This window comes from Aethina tumida, chromosome 1 (assembly GCF_024364675.1).
Source record: "Aethina tumida isolate Nest 87 chromosome 1, icAetTumi1.1, whole genome shotgun sequence".
Taxonomy (NCBI): domain Eukaryota; kingdom Metazoa; phylum Arthropoda; class Insecta; order Coleoptera; family Nitidulidae; genus Aethina; species Aethina tumida.
Window position 1 is genome coordinate 57,123,524 of NC_065435.1, and position 21,103 is coordinate 57,144,626.

General features: G+C 30.5%; 1 protein-coding gene across 8 annotated transcripts; it reads left to right on the top strand.

The window, feature by feature from the left end:
* Positions 1–150: 150 nt before the first annotated feature.
* On the top strand, positions 151–19,441 carry LOC109597443 (putative phosphatidate phosphatase). Of its 8 annotated transcripts, none has more exons than XM_020013126.2 (4): positions 151–919; positions 16,538–16,712; positions 18,455–18,927; positions 18,997–19,441. In XM_020013126.2, the coding sequence occupies exons 1-4, from the start codon at positions 866–868 to the stop codon at positions 19,291–19,293; spliced, it is 999 nt and encodes a 332-aa protein (XP_019868685.1). In that variant the 5' UTR covers positions 151–865; the 3' UTR covers positions 19,294–19,441. The 8 variants fall into 8 exon arrangements, with proteins under 8 accessions (XP_019868685.1, XP_049817300.1, XP_019868686.1 ...); XM_049961343.1 differs by lacking the exon at positions 151–919 and adding an exon at positions 9,345–9,476; XM_020013127.2 differs by lacking the exon at positions 151–919 and adding an exon at positions 11,367–11,520.
* Positions 19,442–21,103: the final 1,662 nt, after the last annotated feature.

The window sequence follows — 21,103 nt, forward strand, 5'->3', positions numbered from 1 at the left end:
GAAATATTTAAGAATACATGCTTACAAGTTAAACAAATCTTATCATACCAATCCAAGCACTAGTGACTAGTTAAAGTGACTAAATTAAATTAATAATCTAGATGGACGTGTTAGAAATAAATGCGTGAGTAACATTATATTCACCCCACAATGTCAGTTGTTTCACGTAGTAAAAAAAAAGGTAAAAAAAATTTATAATTGTGTTGCGTGTCAATAAAGAATCCTAAAAAAATTATTAAGGCACCTTATACAACGAGGTACCAAAAGGACTAGTTAAATATTGGCTTTTACCTTCGCTAACAAAGAGCCATAACACAATGCACCTCCGGGCAGGTGTTAAATTTATTGACTTCCCGAAATGCGACGGGTCCCTGCCATAAAACCGGCGAAGAAACCATACATATAATAATGTCCCTGCACCCATAAACTCTGTATCTGGGGGCCCGCTCCACTGCGGTACGTTGAACACGATCGTCGTCCACTCCGACATTCTTACGGCGATCGCCTTCCGTTCCGTCGAAGACGCTCCGAGTGCTGAGTCGTCGTCCGGGAGGCCCCTTACCGGGAACACAGCGGCCGTTTCTTCGAGCAATTCGCATCGCACACGATTCCGCGAGATCGACGAAGAATCGAATCGTGAGTCACACATATCCATCGGCGATCACCAATCCGAAATTCCATTCCATCTGTACCTGTGTCCCGTCCACCTGAGTATCTGAGTGTGTGTGTGTGTGCACCACGTTAGTCCCGCGTTGGAGAGTGACCAGTCCGCGGCCACCGAATCCGGCGCTCCCGCACGCTCGTACGTTGTGTTTGTTGTTTGATTTCGGTAATCCGGTTGACAGATAACAATATAAAAGAAAACATGAATAACGTTTACGGAACGAGGGAGATCTACAGATGCGACATGATGTGCTATGTAAGTTTGATACATTGTTTTCCTGATTTTTAATTTTGTTTACCGTGTGTACAGGCGGTTTTATATTTTCGTTTTATGGCATTGATTGTGCTGTTAACACATGTTTGCATCGTTTTTATTGGTGAGCGTAATAAAGGTTACGGCTCAAACATGTTCAGTTACTCGTTCGCGGACGTTACGGGATGATACGTATCGCAGAAAGGGAAATGATCCATTTAAATAATTGTAACAACGGAGTAAAATAAACTTTCTTAAATGAACTGTTTGTTTATAGTATTGGTAAACATAATTCTATTATATTTTATATCAAATTATAAAAATTGATTTACTATTTATTCTCATTTTTCTCACAATTTAAACAAAACGTTATCTATTTTTTTAATGTCACTCGATTAAACCATTTTTATATTTAATAATACATTCAATATTTGTTCAAAAAATAATCTTTTATAAAAATTAATATTTATTTTAACATAATCATATTAATTCTTTTTATTTATTTCGATTTTAATTTTCTATAACAGATTTTTTATTGCTCAATTACCAATAAAAAAGTATTATTGTTCCTAGTTAAATATTGTTCATCACTATATTTGTAGTTTACATCGTTTGATTTAATTTTATGAAAACGCTTAAATAAAATTTTTTATTAAAAATTATCTAGTGAGCTTAATTAATATAGAATTTTTTATTTATTGTTTAATTAAATTTTGACTTCCTCTTAGACTTTTTTATAATCTATAATTATAAATTCACTTATTCATCTAGAAGTATAAAAAAGTTTATAAGTTAATTAGGATACTTAATTTATGAAGGATAAAGTTTAATAGTATTTTAGAAGAACAACAAAAGGAGAAAATGAAGAAAACATATTTTTACACATTTTTATATTTATATATTTATATTTATTTATTAATATAATAAGTAAAATATCTTTTCTTATAATACTCTGGTATTAATATATTTTTTTAAACTTAAAACTTTGTAAAATTAACTATTAAATTAACTAGTATGTAAATGCATAAACATATCCTAAAATGTATATGTATAAAAGAAATAGTTTAATAATATTTTAGAACAACAAGGAAAAGGGAAAGTGCAGAAAAAAGATTGTTAATACATTTTTATATTTATATCTTTACGTTTATTTATTAATATAATGAGTAAAAATTGGTCAGAAATCCATTTTTCTTCTCTACTTGTAACAGACATTTTTTAGTACTCTGGTATTAATAGTATGTCTTTTTTAAAGAAAATAATACTTACAACTTTTTAAAATTAACTATTAAATAAACTATTATACAAAATAAATGCAAACATATAAATACAAGAAAATGAACAAAAAGAACTAGTAACAATAATAAATTGGAATATAATTGTAATCAAAAAATATCTTAAAGTTTGAGCAGTATAAAAAATAATTTAATAATATTTTAGAAGAACAAGTGGAAAAAAATGATTTTAGTCATATTTTTATATTTATATCGTTACGTTCATTTATTAATATAATAAGTAAAAATTAGTCAGAAATACTTATTTAATATTTTATTTTTTGTACTGTAAAATATTATTATTATTTCATTTCTACTTCTAACAGACATTTTCTTGGTAGTGTGGTCCTAATAATATAAGTTTTTAAATCTTAAATCTTTATGTTATTTCATTAATCAACAAATGTAATAATATAAATATAAAAAATAGATGTAGATAGATTTATTACAATAATTACTAATAAAATTAGTTTATTATTGTATTAAATTTTTGCAGAACTTGATTTATTTTTTTTTAAACGTTTAAATAAAATGTTTATTTAAAAGTTATTTGAGAACTATAATAAATGAAAAAAATAATTAATATGAATTATTTTATTTCTTTTTATTTTTATATATTTTTTATAATCTATAACCTACAATTTTAGAAACTGAATTTGAAACTTTAAAGCGATTAAAATTATTGTATATTATTTACTTTCAATTAGTACATTCATATGTATATTGTATTTTGTTTCAATTAATGCTCAACATTTAATACGACAAATTCGATAATAAATTTAAATTTAAAATGTATTCCGATGATCGCAGAGTTTTTTTATCAGTTTATAAATATTTACGCATAGGTAAATGATCTGTCTTAGAAAATTGGAACCTGTATCTTATCTTAAAAATTATCAATAAAAAGGAATTTAAGTAGAAAAGTGATATTATGCTAAAAATACACAAACTGATAAATTTAAAGGAAAACCGTTGTAGGAATGACTAAAATGCGAAATGTGACCAAACCACCGAAACCTGTTTAAATTCTTGTTTATTATTTTTAACCCGCCATACTTCCCTCATCCCATGAGCCATTTAACGCACAGTGTGCCTCATAAAATAACATATGGGTTTGATTGAAGCCTACCGCATAGATATTTTAAATGTACATTTGAAGATGGTTCGATGTAAGAATGAGAAAGTCGTTTTAAATGTCGGAAATCTACCGAAACGTCTTAATGGCCGTATTATCTGGTGTATAATAGTGGGTTTAGATTAATGGTAATTAAGACTGTACTTTAAACTTAATCACCTGTGGTAATGATATACAATCGTTGGAAACGACTTGTAAATGAGCTTTTACGTACAACTTGTCAAATTTATTCGTAAAAAACGTGTCCGAAATCATTAAGGTATTATTTGAAAATTAAATTACGTGATTAAATGAGAATAAATCACCAAAATTAGCAGACTATGCGGGTCCCCGATGTGTTTTAACGAGTACTATTTTTATATTTAACTTCGTGAAACTTAATCCTCCTCAAAAACTACCATGAAGATTAAATGTTTTCTTATTTATTTTGTATTTTAAAACGGTTCGGGGGAGGGTGACATTGAAATGGAACAACGTTTAGTTAAAACACACACTTTGTTGTATCGCCCCGATTTAAAATACGTAAAGTAAATTAAAAAAATTATTTTAAATTCGAAGACGGAATGATGATTGACGTAGCACTTATGGGACGTGGTTATCTTTTAAAATACCATTTTCTTGATTCAATTAGTTGTTACGTGGTCGGCATTGTGTGGTTGCACGAACGGAATGGCACGAACAATAGTGAAAAATACTGTCGTGCACAATCACGATTGGATCTTTTTATTCAGACTGAATACATTCCTCCGACAACGGTCATTTTACGACATAATGGACCAAATGAAAAAATGTCTGATTGTGGAATAGTATTTTTTTAGATAACGCCATTACTCACAACTTGGCCACCACACAAATAAGTCTATAATCGTACTTTATACCAAATCAATTTTCAATTGTTTGTAGGTTATGACCTGTAATCTAGTTTAAAAATTTTATGTACGTTTATCGTTTTAATCAGTGATGAGCAAGTACCGGGTATATACAAATTTGAATAATCCCAAATTATTGCTACTATGTTAATTTAAGTACTGTAATGCAATGTAGATAGACCAGGACACCTGAAATAAACAACAACATAATGAACAAATGTGAAAAAGTACACTTTATTAAATAATAATAGTAATAATACCTACGGATGTTTAAAATAGGTAGATAGTGGAGATTGTGATTAAAGAAAAGATTCTTGGACTGTCGTTAATGTTGTGACAATGATAATCTAAGAATCTTTTCTTTCATAAGAATAACCTTTGGTAAAACAAATAAGTAACTTTAACCACAAACACAAACAAATTATTATATTAATTAAATAATAATAATAATTTTAATCCAATCACTGAATCTGTGCGATTGTAATTTCTACCTGACGTTCTTAGATTATCACCTAGATACAATATTAAAAATGGTTCTAAAAATTAAGTAGGAAGTACACAATTTTTTAAAAATTAAAATTAAATTGACCAGTTGTGTAATAGATACAACAATAACAAAAAATCTAATTTAAGTTGTATAGTTCATAATTTTAATATATTTTAATAAATTGCTATAATTATGGCCATCACTGTACATAATCAAGTACAATTAAAATGGACCCATTTTAATTCATAAAAGATTAATATTCCTAACTTTTGAACATATTATTATTTAATTATATAATAATGAATGCTTCAAGCAAGCATTTATTCTTGTCTTATTTTTGTAATAAACATTATCTTTAAACGCTTAAACGACATTTTCACAAATTAGACAGGGATCAATATGAGACAGAAAAGAATATGAAACTAGAAAAAATAGTACCACTTGAGTGGTGTCAATCAATAATTTTTAGTATAAAACAAGTTTAGGTAAACACCGGATATTTACCAATTTTTCACCCGACAATCGGATATTTACTTCGCTGCCGATACTGTATCGGTATCAGAAATACATGCCCAGTAGAAATAGACCACCGGTATTTTCACTTGTTCTTGTTTCAAACGAATCCACCGCTGCCAAAAACAACGACCCATACAAATTGTGGCTTACGATTCAGAAAATTCAATTTACAACGGTCATCACCAAACCGATATCAGCAATTAGACGTAATTTCATGTTAATTGGTGTTTCCTCTTAACAAAGAATATTCAGTGGGGCTCCGTCGTCTCTTTAATTTTTATGGGTCACTAATTTCGTAGCTGGCATGTGGCATGCATAGGGGGGAAAATGCTCGTCTGCGACAGACATCCCGATATAAAAAGTAAAAGTCTGGCATAAAACTGTAAAGGTTCTTGAATTACCAAATAATCGAAAAACACACACACACACACCTTGTGTTTAAAGGTACTTGGACACGTTTAACTGGTGCATCGTGTCGAGGGGAAAAAATGTAGTCTTCACGAATCTTACAGGCCTGAAACATTTAAAAAAGGCATAAAAATAACGAATGCGCCTATAAATTTGTTCTTAATGGGTCTGGCTGAAAAGCTGTTTGTTGTATGTTATTTTAAGATGCGGTACGAATGGATTTTTAATTAACATCAAACGTCAAGTTAATGCCCGATTGAGTTTACATCTTTTTTTTAATGTTGGATATAGCCAAGTCGGGATGGGCTTTTGTATATTTGATTTACTGGGTTTATACACACATAGCGACTGCACTAGACTATTAAAATGTACAATAAAATGCTACTGATTAAATAAATTGGACATTTATTGTTTGTGGTAATTTTATATGTTATCTACCATTAATTTTTTATTATAATATATTATTTATTGTTTTGTTTAATAATAAAGTTATAAAGAACCCAACAGAAGAGTACGTGCAAATTATTTATACTAGATTTAACCACAGTATATGTAAAAATAATGTTATTAATCATATGTCGTGGTTGATTTTAAGTCAATGATTCACTGCAAAATGTTAAATATAAGAAATATATAAATTGTTAATGAAATTGTTCAATACGATGATGAATGATGATGAATATAATGAATGATTTTGAAGTGTCTTATAGATGCTAATTAATCCCCAACAGTGTTCTTGTATAAAAATTAAACGTGAACAAGAACAAATATCTTTACATTAACATGGTTTTTCATTTACGACGCCTTGTTATTTAAATTCCCGGGCTGTGGTTACGTTCCTCCTTCCATTGTAAACCATCAACGATTTCTTAAGAGTTTGCTTGTGTGAATAATCACGGGAAAGCACGAGGTCATTGTACAATGAACCCCGCTTTCAATGTTATGTAAATCAAGACTAATCCTTACATATTCAGCATGAGCTGAAACCTTCGAAACTAACGAAACCCTTCAACCAGACGTTCAATTACGGGGTTAATTGAATTTCAACATAAACACAATGCCGGAACAACAAATGGGGAAAATGATTTCTATTAAAATACGTTTACAACAACAAAGAACCCGTTTAGTGTATATTTGCTGAATCACTACAATTGAATGCACGTATATTTTTCTTGCAATTTCCTTGGAAACATCGACGGATATTTTGAACAAATCACGATAAATCCAAATCATGACGAATTCATGAATTACCTATTGTAACCGCCGCAAATTGTAGCCCACAATAGTTTAATACCACTCATCTTAATTCACGGTATTTCGTGGTCAAGGTAATGGCGGAACCAGTTCCTAAAAATGTAATGTATCATGAAAAGTGACCTTAAATTTCCAACATTTTTTTGTATAATTAGTACTTTAAATGATACAAATGACCTTGGAATTATTTTTAATATTTTAAAAATCTCTTGGTATCTTTATGCACGAGAGGAAATTCTTGATACGGCTAATGCTTTTATACAGGATAAGTGAAACTTCAGAAAGACATAGTTAATGCTAAAATATTATACTTAAATCACATTTAATTTATTATAAAATCTGGATATAGGAGTTCAAAACTGTGTTTGTTCTACCACTGTCATATTCATCCATTTCTATCAATTAATTTGTTAAAATTAAAATATATTTATCTCATATGTCTAATAAGATATTCAAAAATATATAATAAGTGTTATTAGCTTCAGCTAAAACATAAAATATTTCTGGTAAACTTTGATACTTTGTCAGAAAAGTCTTTAATCTTATATTATTCTAAAAATAATTTAATATGAGACAAATTATATATTTTTGAAAATTTTGAATATTTTAAAAAATTCAACTAATTTCCATGTCAAATAAAAATGTTGTACATATTACCTCAAAATTTTAATGAGATATATTTTTTGAGATCTTAAACTATAGATAGATCAAAATTCGGTTTGCGATAACCAACAGAATTGAACCCCGGACACAATACTCACAAAATTAATCCAATTGGGACACCCTGTCTATACTACTCCAAAATTATGATAACCCTAACAAACATTTTGATTAACTTTTAGAAACAGAATTAATAGTTACTCAAAAGCAATGAAAATTTTTATTAGATTTTATTCTAAAATCCAATTTCGTCGCACTAGTCCTCCTTGTTGCTGTTCACAACATAAAATCAAAAATTGAATTGAATATATTAAGAAGTAAACACTCCATAAAAAGGTTGTAGAGTAAGATTTCTTACAAACTTTATCATTTTTATATCGTTTCCTGTTGGACTTTTTTTAGAATTTTTTTAAGAAATCAACTTATTATTTAGAAGTTCATGTCTGGTTAAAAAATTTCGGATAAGTTATGAAACTCTCTGTAAATTTTAGATAAAATTTCCACAAAACAGTTACTTAAAATGTGTGTAAGTTTTATTGCGGTATTATTGAGCAAACTAAAAATCATGTTTTCCCAACCATCGTGTTACTAATCCACCACTCGTAAATATTAACGTATTAATATATTTACAATTACTAATTTATAGGTTAATTAACATATGACTACTTACATATACATGCATTTTTGTAATTGATTTTTGATTTTAATGATTTTGATTTTATTTTTTGTGATTTTTAATATGTAGTAGAAAAATATCAATATAGAGTATTATCAAAGAGTTCCCAACTGTATATCTAGTACTTTTACAATTTATTTAGCTATTATCTGATTCACTGCATTTTGCAAACCGCAATACATATGCCAACTCAGACATTATTTAAACATTGTTCATGAAGTTTCACAAAACTTATTAACACATTAATCCAACTAAAAATGTATCCCACGGCACAAGAAAGTTCCAAGGTAAGTTATACTCGATTCTAACGTTGAAATTACTAATCCACGACTAGTAAATATTGTATGTATTAAAATTTTTACAATTACTAATTTAAAGATTAATTAACCAAAGACTACTTACCTATACATGCATTATCATTTTTGTAAAACTTATAAACTTGTAAAATTCATAATAAAAAATAATTATATGGTAGGAAAATATCAATATACAGGGTGTCAACGAATCCATTAGACAAGGTATAACTTCTAGGGCACTCGGTATATCAAAATTAGATCTGATATAGGTAAATGGTACGGAGAGAGGAAATGGTTCCGTTTTCGAATTTTTAAATGGAATACTTTTTACATTTTTTTATTTCTGAGACAGTCAGAACCATCTTCGGTGAAACCGGAAGTAACTGAAAAGTGAAAAATATGCGAAAACTCTCCTCTCTCCATACCATTTAGCTATACCAGATCACATCTTTACATACCGAGTATCCTAGAAGTTATTTTGTCCAATGTCTAATTTATTTAACTATTATCAATTTGCAAACCGCGATATATATGATAATTCAGTTATTATGTAAACATTGCTTATGAAGTTTCACCAAACTTAATAATACATCAGTCCGACTAGCAATGTGTCCCACGGCTCAAGAACGTTCCAAGGTAAATTATACTCGATTCTAACGTTGAACTTCTATGTATTACACGATAGGCCTCAAGTTACAAAGTACATACATTTGGATCCATTTCTGTGGCCAACGTGATAAACTAATCTGTAATACGATCTAGATGACCACATCAGCGTGAAAATAGTTATTCCCTTAGTTATCGACTACACACAGTCATATCCTTCCGTTCGTTGGTGTCAATACCATAAAACCTGAAACGGATCTTTCTTATTTGTTATTGTTTAAAAGTTCTTGTGTGAAATAGTGCTACGATGTCATCTCATCGAAGATTATCATCAATTTACGTTAAGCTGCCCCCGTTAGAGATCAATAACAACAAATTTGTGAGTGTTGGTCTTTTATCGTTATTTACAATAAGAGGAAACTGAAGTAATTAAGATTGGGTTATTATTGAGTTTATCTAACTTTATCTGAACTTTATATTACAAGAGGCGATTAAAAAGTTAGTGTTGTGTGTAGTCAAGTCCACATAGGGATTAATTTCTACAGTAAAGAATAAGGCAGAATGAAGTAGAGGGTTTGTGTATTTTTACTGTAGTACTGCAATTGACTCAAAAATTACTACTGATTGATCTAGCAACTAGTTTAATTTTGTTATGGTCAATCACGAATTTTATACGGTTTCTATTTAATTTAGTAAAAATTTGAAAGTGGTTAATTTAATTATCCATGCTCATTTTTTAAATTGCAAACGGTTCACAGACTTGTTTCATTATAAACACCGATGTGCTCCATTTAGTAATGTAGTTGCTCTTACTTTTAAATTTAGAGTACTGATTGTATGAATTATAGACTCAGTAGCGTACCGAACTGATATCCATTGTAAACGGAGTAAGATAGTTACAATGGAAACGATTGTTAAATAAGATATCTTCAATATTTGTTCATCCTATTTAATATTACAATAAAATTTGGCAACAGGTCTTTGTAAATAGTATTTTTTATATTTATATACTTCAATTTATCACTTTCAGTATCTTATGAGTTTGCGTGCTATGGTTTTACACAAAAATAGATCACATTGTTAAATTAAAAGTAAGTTATATATATATATATATATATATATATTGTAAAAAAATAATTTATTAATTAATCAGTAAGTAATACAGTTACATATTTAAATGTTTAAGTTCACAAATATATGAACGGTTTTGTGGTTTCTAAAGTTCATCCTTAAATTTATCAGTTTATATAAGTGAGTATTAAAAAAATACGTTTCGAATACCACTAACGTATAAAAATGAATCAAATATAAATTTATTAAGAAAAACCGCAGCTATACAAACAAAACTTACAACAAAAATTTTTACCTAATTTTCTGTATTAATTTCTGTAAATTGAGAAGTGTTTTGTTGCGACATTAATGGTCAATGGGAAATTTTAATTTCCGTGATAAAAAATGTTATCAGTTAGATAAAGCACATTTAAATCACATAAATATTTAGTATAATAAAATAAAGTCCATGAATCGTTTTATATCTTTTAATAAATTGATATTAAAATTAATTTATATTAATTTGTTTAGATTTATATAAAATATTATTTATATTTTTATATTTATAAGAAAAACATATACTGTAAGATCGCAAAAATCCCCTCTCCTAATAACTATTACAAGAACAACCAACAATTAAGAAGTAAACAAGATTCGAGTGACTTCTATTCTCTTGTACTGATAATAAGCAATAAAGACTTTTTACAACCTCACTTATATGTTATGCATGAGGGATGATTTTATAAATCAAAAATAGCATTTACGTCCTCATTTTTGAAAAAAAAAATCAATTCAGTCGAGATACGATTCTCAGATTTTAATCCTCAGTCAATATATCAATATTCTGAATCTTTATCATTTGATAAAATATTCGTTAATTATCTAAACCGAAACTGTTCAGTCATTCATCAAAAATAGCTCCCCCCAGACAGTGTGAAAATCCAATCGGATCATTTCTTCCAATTAACCGTCCACCCCATGGAAACAACCTTAATTACTCACACCAACCCCCACTCATTCGACGTGGAAGAACCCCCCTGACTCAACCGACGGGCCCTGAGTTCATTGCCACCGCAAAAAACGTCGCAACTCCTTCGGTTACGCCACTGCCAGTGTCAGTTTGCTCCCGGACAACAATGGAAGTGAAAATCACCGCGTTTGGCTAACCCTTTTTAAATATCACATCCTCTCCTGAAATGAGTTTAATTGTCCCTCGTAGTGCCGTTCAGGTTGCCGGCCGCGGACGGTCCCTCGTCCTTTGCAAACGGTGCGATTGTGCGGGCTGTGCTGTCGAAAGTTCGCGTTGCTATGACTGTGATTGGCGTGTGAGCACCAAAGTGAATTTTAAAATGGATAAAGCCATTAATCTGCAGGTGCAGTTTACATAAATTTTATATTTTTGTTTCTCTTTCAATTTGTTTGGTACCTTCACGTGACACAAACAAGTTCCCCTCCTTCGAGGTACCAACTCTACTGCGTTAGCACCGAAAGGATTGATGATGGACGTGAAGAATAAAAAAGTCCTTAGCTGGTGACTAATTTTAAACGATTATGGGGTACATTAAATTTCTTAAATTTCCCAGTGGGGAAATTATTTGAATTCAATAGGATTTTTTTCATTTTTTAGAATCAAAATCTAATCGCAAAGTATCTGATAATTTTGAGATTAATGCAATAAAATAACAATACATTTATATAGGTATAACTTTATATTCGACACATTTTATTTAAATAGAAACAGGGTTTGGTTGTCTTTGCAAATGGTGTGTAAAATAACGTCAAATCTGTCAAATCAGGTAACATCATGTTGTTTTTCGCAACGTAAATATTGATTTTGATAATCGCATTTCGATATAGGTTCTACAGATATGAGAATATGAGAAATATCCATTAGATATGAGTCGACAACATGTAGTGAGTCCTGATGTAGAACTTAAACTTCTTGTAAGTTTTTTTTATTATATGCTTTTATTATATATGTTCTCCTGTGTAGTTGACCACATCTATTATTAATATGTATCAATATTCACTAATATTTTATGTATCAATATTTACAAATATTTTATGTAAAAACATCGAAAATAAAAACTACTTTATAGTTTAGAAGTAATATCACCCAATTATTCAATTTTAAAATATATTTAGTAAAAACGGTATTTTTTAATTAATAACATATAAATAATGTCGTTGTCCTCAAACCTTTTGAGGACAACGATACCAATATAACAAAGGGCTGTTTATATAAAATAAAAAAAAAACCTTCATATGCTAAATCTGTCTTATTCTCTTATTAATTATTAATTAAACCATTATTGAGGTGAAACAATTAGTTATTCTCATACTTTTTAACAGATACTCAGTTCCAAGAATTTGGCGGGTTTTCCCTAGAACGAATCTGTTTAAACAGCAGCACAGTAGCATCAAATAATTTCTTTACGAGCCATCGCAAATATTTATGTTCAAGTCCATTGTTCTCTAACTTAAAATCAACAAAGACTATTTACCCATCGCGTACCTCACAAATTAAATAATTTAACATGCAATATTTTTTTTTAAATCTCACCTAATTAGACTTTATAAGGTATGTGGAAATGGGTTTTGTTAAATGTGGTATTCCTGCTATTCTACTTATGTTAATTATTACCATCTGTTGCACATGGTGGTAGATTATCACTGATGGGCTGATTACATGAACGCATTAATTGAACCGGGTTTTACAACCACGACAAACGCTCAAATTTACAAATTTATCCGAATTGTTTTGGTAATATTAGGAGAATGGGTTTTTCCTTTAAATCATTTTGATAAATCGGATCAATTTTGTTTATATATAGATACACATTATTTTTAAATTTTTATACTTTTAATCGCCGAGATATGGGGATTGACTTAAATTAATTAATATTTACAATTTAATTTGTATGATTTTTGTAAATAAAATCAGCAGTTAAGAATATATATAATAACTGCTGTAACAAATATTAAAATAACTTAAATTGTGGTCAATTTATCGACACTTGTAATATGACACTGTCCATGTATGAATTGACTGTTGGATGATTCACTGAGGAAAGTCGTGTAGGTGAAACACTTTAATCTCGATTTTACTCATGTCTGTGTCGTGCACATTGAACGGGTGTGAAATCTGTAATGATTATCGTAACAGGCTGTTCTGTGAAATGAATTTAGTATGTGCAACCATCAATGAGAGATTCGCCAGGTTTCCCACTAGTTCAGGGGTAGGTAAGAGACGATGTTCCCTGGATATATCGCTACGAGTTGCTCAAACTGGGACGTCAATTAAGTAAGATATTGCGGACGATTAAAGTGATTCAGTTGACCTTTGGTGAAATTTTGGCGCATGGACCCAAAGTGTGTCAATCAGTATATGAATGCAATTGTTATTTGCGGTTAATGTGTTGTAAATTCTGCAAACATTTGTAATGATTGTATTGATAATGTTTAATAAACATTACCAAATGTTACATTTTCGAAACATTTCTCTGAAGCAATCAGTACTCAAACATTAACAATTGTGTACGTATATATTTAATTTGTGATAAACGGGAATTTAGAAAACGGGATTCTTCTCATTTTTTTAATAACGTTAATTGCTCCAAACAACATTTTAATATCTTTGACGGTTTCTGACATACAGTAGTGGTCAGTGGTAATAACTTTAACTTTTTAAAAAGTTAAATATATTTTCCTTAACTCTTTTATTTAATGTGAACTACCAAAATAATATTAATTGTTAATATTGTTCTTTTATACAGTATTATAAAGATACTATATTCTTATTCTATAAAATGGACTTAAATATAACACCCTTAGGTTTGAAAGTGATTTTTAATGATTAATTCTCTGTTATTTAATTTAACATTATTATTATAATATTTTATAATTTTGACTTATCTCCATGACATCGACTCGCCCATTTTCTAAATATGCGACAAGTATATTCCTTCAAACATCTTGAATTGCTAAGATGAGTTCATTTAATGTTTTCTATAGGGTTGATGTCTAGGGATTGGGACGGACAAGACAAAATATCTATGCTTTGCTCTTTTAATCAGTCTGTCACAATTTTGGATATGTGGATCTTATGTTGAAACACATTGATTAAAAACACCATTTCTTCAATAAATGATAAATGATAAGATAATTTAACCACCACCACCACATGTCACTGTAAATTTAACAAACTTTTTGTGTGTAATTTTGTCCTTGTAAAATGTTTAACAAAGCAGAATCATCATTTTTTTTATAAATTAAATTTAGACTCGTCACTAAAAACTACTCATCTCCACTGTTCTGTGGTCCAGTAAACATCACCCTAAGCAAGTCACAATTGCCATCCACTAACCATCTTCTCACAGTACTTGAACTATTTCAGTTAAAGATAAAATTGTTTTTTGACATTCAAATTAATCAGTTATCGAATTTCTTTCTTGTAACTCAGACAATTTTTTTCTTAGCTAATCATAATAAAGCAGTTTCTCTAATTTATTTAATAATACGGAAAACGATTGACTTATTTAGCCACAAACTTTTCTTACAGTTTTACTTCGACCAATGATTAAATAATCATAATAAGCAAAATCTAGCTAGTAAATAATCAATTTACATTTGCAATGAAAGACCTTACAATAAGAAGTTGCTATAATTTTGTTCACTGAAAAATAAAAAAAGTACAAAATTCGAATATTTTTGAAAAATAAGATAATTTATGCTTTTTTTGACAGTTTTTTCCATAGACTACTTAATTAAAAAAACATAAGAAAAATATCATTTTTAATTTTTTCACAGATTTATGAATATGCATATTTTTTATGAAATTTGGTATATACACCTTACAAAAAGTGCTTAATCTAGTGATGTTTAGATTTTCTATAAAATTTTGCTAATACGATTTGTTCAATTTTCATGGCTATAAAATTATCCAGAAGGTTTTGATTTTGGTCTGAAAAGTGTGATATTTTGTCCATAAGTACAATTTTTCTACGTGTTTGAATTAAAATTATCAACATCAATCTAGTTTTCACATCTATTGACTTTCCGAACAACAATTATATGCATGTTTATGTGTTTTTTATTATTCAAATATATTACGGGCTGTTCAAGATCATGACAAAATATAAATACAATTCAATTGAAATAACAATTAATGTACAATCATATTATTTATGTATAGTATTTGTATTTACTTAAATTTCAATGTACTTGACTTTTAACATTATTTTAATTGTTTGCATCATTGTGATCATTAATTTCAACAATACTTTTGTACTTTCAATTATTTCATTTTGTTTTAAAAAAGATACAATAGACTTATGGTAAATAAAGTAAGAAATGAAAATGTTTGATTCAAATTTATCTAAGTATCGCATAAAAACGGCATCGATTGTCGTTTTATATTTTGTAGTACTGAGTTTGGACATGGCCATTCAAGTAATAATCAAACAAAAACAATATTTCAACAATACACGGTATATAAACATTGAACTTTTCACTAAATCCATTCAATTTCACTTATAAGATATACACAGCACTATACGTCAGCTGTATAGCTACAGATATACTGGAATGTCAGTGACGCGAACTCAGGTTATTTCACCCATCCAAAAAGTGTCTAAGGCGCACACCAAATTGCGCGTGCGCCAGTCATGAGCATGTCGGTGACGCGAACCCATAAGATTTTCCCCTACCAAAAAGTGCCCAACGCGACTAAAGAAGTTTTCACTTCAAAAAAATCGGACAAAGAATAAAAATTTTGATGCTGTCTCTCTTTCAAATGGGCCATGCTGTATACTAGTTAAGTACAATTAAATTACATTTTAATTGACATAATTTCAATATCCTGAATTAGTTCCAATTACATTAATTTAAAAAGACTAATTTAAAATATAATATAGTATAACTCAATTTTATTCCTTGTTAAATAATTATACTATTAAAATTGTCTCTTGAACAATTTATATCTAATGATATAAAACAAAATTTGCTGCAGCAGCAAAATGACGCGCATTGATTACAAAGCGCTGTCACTCGCAACTTGAAAAATATATAAATGATAAAGTGTATGAGTTAGATTAAATTGCTTTCAAAATATTTTTATTTTTTTGAGTATTAGAGTAAACGTGAGATTAAAAAATAATGGTTCAATAATCCGGGTTTATGAACGTGAGCACACAATGTTATCATTTAAATTGTTAAATTTTAAAACACCTGCATATAAAATCAGTAAAATTTCAATCTCGCAATCCATTCGCGTGTCGTACCAAGATACTGAATGGTCCTTTCATGCTGGTAATAAAAATGTTCCGAAAACCATCCAATCTCCCTTAAAAACGGCAGACCTAACAGCTAATCTCCCTGAATCTATTCCAGGATAACAAAGGGATGGTGACGCCATCCGACGGCCAGAGCCAACAGACGACCAGGATCGACGTAGGGACCGTCAGCAACGAAAAACCGTCGATTGCGCAGAAGAAGTCGCGCTGCAGGTGTCGATTGCCGAGGATACGACCCCACATCCTCCTCAATACGCTAATCGTAGTGACAGGTATGAGGATATATTTTTTCTGTTGCTGTGTCCTATCTTTCAGTTTTTGTTTTTTCCGCATACGTATCTATCGCAATTGCAATATATTCGATCTGTTTTTCCAATCATACACTGGACGGCTTTATTTTTTCACATTGTTATTGCTTAGCCACATTCGCACTGTTTGTGTTTAGTCGCCTAAGACAATTTAGATAAGTCCCATTGGGTCTGATGCATTCGAGGCATTTAACCACTATCGGATATGGTAAATGTTAAATCAGCTCAAAATATTTGCATTATGCGCACACAGTTTCCCACGGTTACGTTCAGCTGACTCTTCATTTCGAGCACATAATCCCCGTTCATTAATGTTGTTGTAATTAACGTCGACTTCTGTGGGTGAGATGGAAATATTCTGCACTTTTAACAAAATTTACAGAATAAAAGAAGATAACATGACTGTGTGAATAAATGAATCATTGCCCTGATGTGTCATTTATCGATTGGTTTACAAATAATCTTATTTGATACCCCAGTTACAAAAAAAAAATCAAAATCAGAGTTTCTTCCTATATGAACTCAGCAGGCTTAAACTGCTGCTTTGAGTACATTCATTGATTAACAACACTTCTACTCCCACTCATGCTCTATTTAAAGTTGAGTAATATCACTGCAGGTTATTATTACAATAATCTTAAAGATGCTTAAAACAATTTGTTATCTTAGAACACCAGTAATCTCCCTTTATAAATATGATTAAATTTTTTCAAAAACCACTCTACTATTGTTTTAATAAATATGTCATGGAAAATGTGTAATAATATTTTTGTAATGATAAAGTACATGGAAGTGTTTATTTTATATTCATCTAGTGCCTTATTATGCAATGAGGTCAATTTAAGATGGAACCATACCTGTAACTTTTTAACACCTCTATTTTCATCTTAATATGTCCGAAAAAAGATTAAAAACCTCAATGGACACCATAAAAAGCTACTCTATATAATCAGAGATCTGTTATATCATTTTTTCAGGTGAAAAAAGCAAATCTTCTGAGACTATTAGATAGAGGCTTAACGTATTTGTTTTACATTATTAAAGTATTTGTGAAACTGTGAGTGGTACCATTAGTACACATAGTTTAACAGAAAATTTAAATTTGTGTCTTGTAGGCTCTAACAATTAAACTAATTTTATTAGTTTTTATGGTTTACTTGAAGCAAATTCTTTCAAAAAATAAGAATTTTAAATCTGCCAAACTTAAAATGCAGTATCTTATGAAATTGGAGATATATGTCCAAAAACAGGTTAAAATCAATGGAGAACTTTTTCATAATAAATTGTCTAGTCACTTTTTCTCAGCTATTAAACTTGAAATTTAGATAAAAGATTTACATTTAAGTAAAAAAAAATTAAATTGAATTACGAAGTAGTAACTTTGGTGATGAAGCTGTTCTAAATATAAAATTTTTCCCACACAATCTATATACATAGCTCATCTATATTTTTTATTGCCACCTCATTTTAATCAGCCCACTTTTCGATTATTTTGCCTGTCCATCCTCAAAACACGCAACACGATAAGACTGTAATCCGATGATTTTTCTTGACTAGGTGAAACTGCGTGAAAAAATAATCGTCCAATGTGCGATGAGAATCAACAGATTTTACGTGTGTAAGTTTATCCCGGCGCCTCGCAACTGTCCGCTTCCATCACACTAACACGCCCGGCCAGATCGTTTTTCATTTCCATTTTGTTTCAGTGTGTCCGCTGCTGTTTTTACTGGAATATGGTTACATACCCGGTACCAAGCAGGGCTTCACGTGCAAGGACCCACAGCTGTCACACAAGTATAATGGCGAAACAATCACGATCACCATTTTGTTCGTCGGCACCGCTCTCACACCGATGGCCGCCATTCTGCTGGCGGAATACCTGAAAAAGGGTGCCGTAAGGTTGAGGGACTTCTGGTTTTTCTACAAGGAATGTTTGGTCGGCTGCTGCTTCGTGCTGCTCATCACGGAAATAATGAAAATAGTGGTCGGCGAGCACCGACCGCACTTCTTCGCCGTCTGCAATCCTGAGAGAAACATCGACTGTAAGAGTGGCGAGTTCATCCAGGACTACACGTGCAGTACCAACAGTCCTTTCAGCAGTTACTTCATCTCGGATACCTCTAGAAGCTTCCCATCCGGTCATTCTTCCTGCTCTGTGTTCGCAGCAGTTTTCGCCGCTGTAAGTACTCTTCATCTCACTAAACTTGAAGCGAATAAATTTAACGGTTACGTTTATATTTTATTTCAGTACATAGTTCAGAGCCGTATTCCTACAAAGAAGACTGGTGGTTTGTTGAAACCCCTTTTGGTGTCCCTCTGCCTCACGTGGGGTATCGTTTGTTCACTGACGAGGATCACCGATAGAAGACATCACTGGTGGGACGTTTTCGCCGGAGCCCTTCTGGGCGCAATGGGCGCCATCTACACAGTTTACTATCTTAATAAGAAGTTGTACGCGGAAGTTGAAGTTCAACCGAAAATGTCCACATCCACGACGACACTACTGGACGTTAAGAACAAGGACGCTACCAGTGTTATTATTTAATTAGGAATATATGATTTAAAACTCGCACAGTATTTTTGTGATGGATGCGTGAGTGTATGTTAGTGTGTGTTCTTCCTTACGAATGATTATTTATTGTTGTAAATAGATTTAATTAAGTAAGAATGTAAATATATTTACTTTATATCTATGATTGTGTTTTATTTTTTCTGTTTTTTTTTTTTTCAAGTATTTGACTATAATAAAGGTGCGGTAAAATTCAACCATTCCGGCCAACTATTAAAATTTGAAAAATTTTATAATTTATTAGATAGATATATATTCAAATTAAGTAATAATTTATTTTATTTAAATTATATTGTTAACAACTAATTTTGGAATAACTACTATCTGCTAGACTAAATAAATACTACTGAACTAAATTAGCTAGATGATGTTTCACCGTGACTACCCCACTATTCAATTGGTTTTGAATCTTCTGAATTATTCAGAGAGGATTCAGATGCTAATCGTAGTTCAAAGTCAGCATTGCACTCTTATTTGTTATTGCTCTTTTCTTGGATGGCAACTAATGATTGTGATGTGATTACCCCACTATTCAGTTGAATCTGAATCTTCAGAATTATTTAGAGAGAAATCAAATGCCAAAGGTATTACAATGTCAGCGTAACATTTCTATTTGTTCTTGCTCTTATTTGGATAGCAGCTCCATTATTCAACTGGTTCTGAATTTTCATAATTATTCAGACGGGGTTCAAATATCAAAAATAGTACAGTAGTAGTACTTTTACTCTTTTCTTGAATAGCAACTAATGATTGACACCATTATTTACTTGGATCTGAATCTTTAGAATTATTCTGAGAGGATTCAGACGTCAAAGGTGGTACAAAGTCACTATAGCACTCTTAATTGTTCCTGACCTTTTCTTGGATAGCAGCCAATGATTGTCATGTATGACTACTCCATTATTCAGCTGGGATTGAATCTTCAGAATTATTTAGAGAGGATTCAGATGTTAAAGGTGATACAAAGTCAGCACAGTACTCTTATTATTCTTACTTTTTTCTTGGATAGCAGTCAATGATTGTGATGCATGACCACTCCACTATTCAGGGGGATCTGAATCTTCAGAATTATTCAGAGGATTCAGACGTCAAAGGTGGTACAAAGTCAACATAGCACTCTTAATTGTTTTTGCCCTTTTCTTGGATAGCAGCCAATGATTGTGATGTATAACTAGTCCACTATTCAGCTGGATTTCAATCTTATTAATATATAATTAATCAGAGAAAAATCAGATATCAAAGGTGGTAGGTACAAGGTCAGCATAAGACACTTATTTGTTTTTGCTCTTTTCTTGGATAGCATGGTAGGTAATGCTTGTTCATCCACATTCTCACTAAGAACTGCTACTTTCTAGCATTTTTTTTTATTTCACCAATGATACTTTCTTTCATAGCTCCAACGCCATATAACAATTGTTGGAAATACATAGGAAATAAATTAATATTGCCTCTTATCAGTTTCACTACACCTTCATTATTTTAAATTGGACTATTTTTGCGTAAATTATGAATATTAAATTTAAAAAAATACCATAGGTTCGTATATAGCCAAAATTCCGACAATCCGGTCCGATAGGGGCACCGGATATTCGGTTCCGGCTGGATCGGTTAAATATACGATCAGGCACAACCTTAATTATAACAGCACATTAATAAAATGCCCTCACAAGTTACTAATTATAGGTGTTCGACCTAATTAAATTTTTAATTAACGTTGTTCGTCGAAAATTGTGGGTAACTTTTCTAGTTGATTGATAGCATCAAAATTTGTGTGTACACGCGCTGT

What these genes read in the sequence shown, in the direction of transcription:
- LOC109597443 (XM_020013125.2), top strand. Translation starts at nt 13,258, where the DNA reads ATGTCTGTGTCGTGCACATTGAACGGGTGTGAAATCTGTAATGATTAT. An exon ending in GGTTTCCCACTAGTTCAGGG is followed by an intron (nt 13,387 to 16,537) that starts GTAGGTAAGAGA and finishes AATCTATTCCAG; the next exon opens with GATAACAAAGGGATGGTGAC. An exon ending in TACGCTAATCGTAGTGACAG is followed by an intron (nt 16,713 to 18,454) that starts GTATGAGGATAT and finishes ATTTTGTTTCAG; the next exon opens with TGTGTCCGCTGCTGTTTTTA.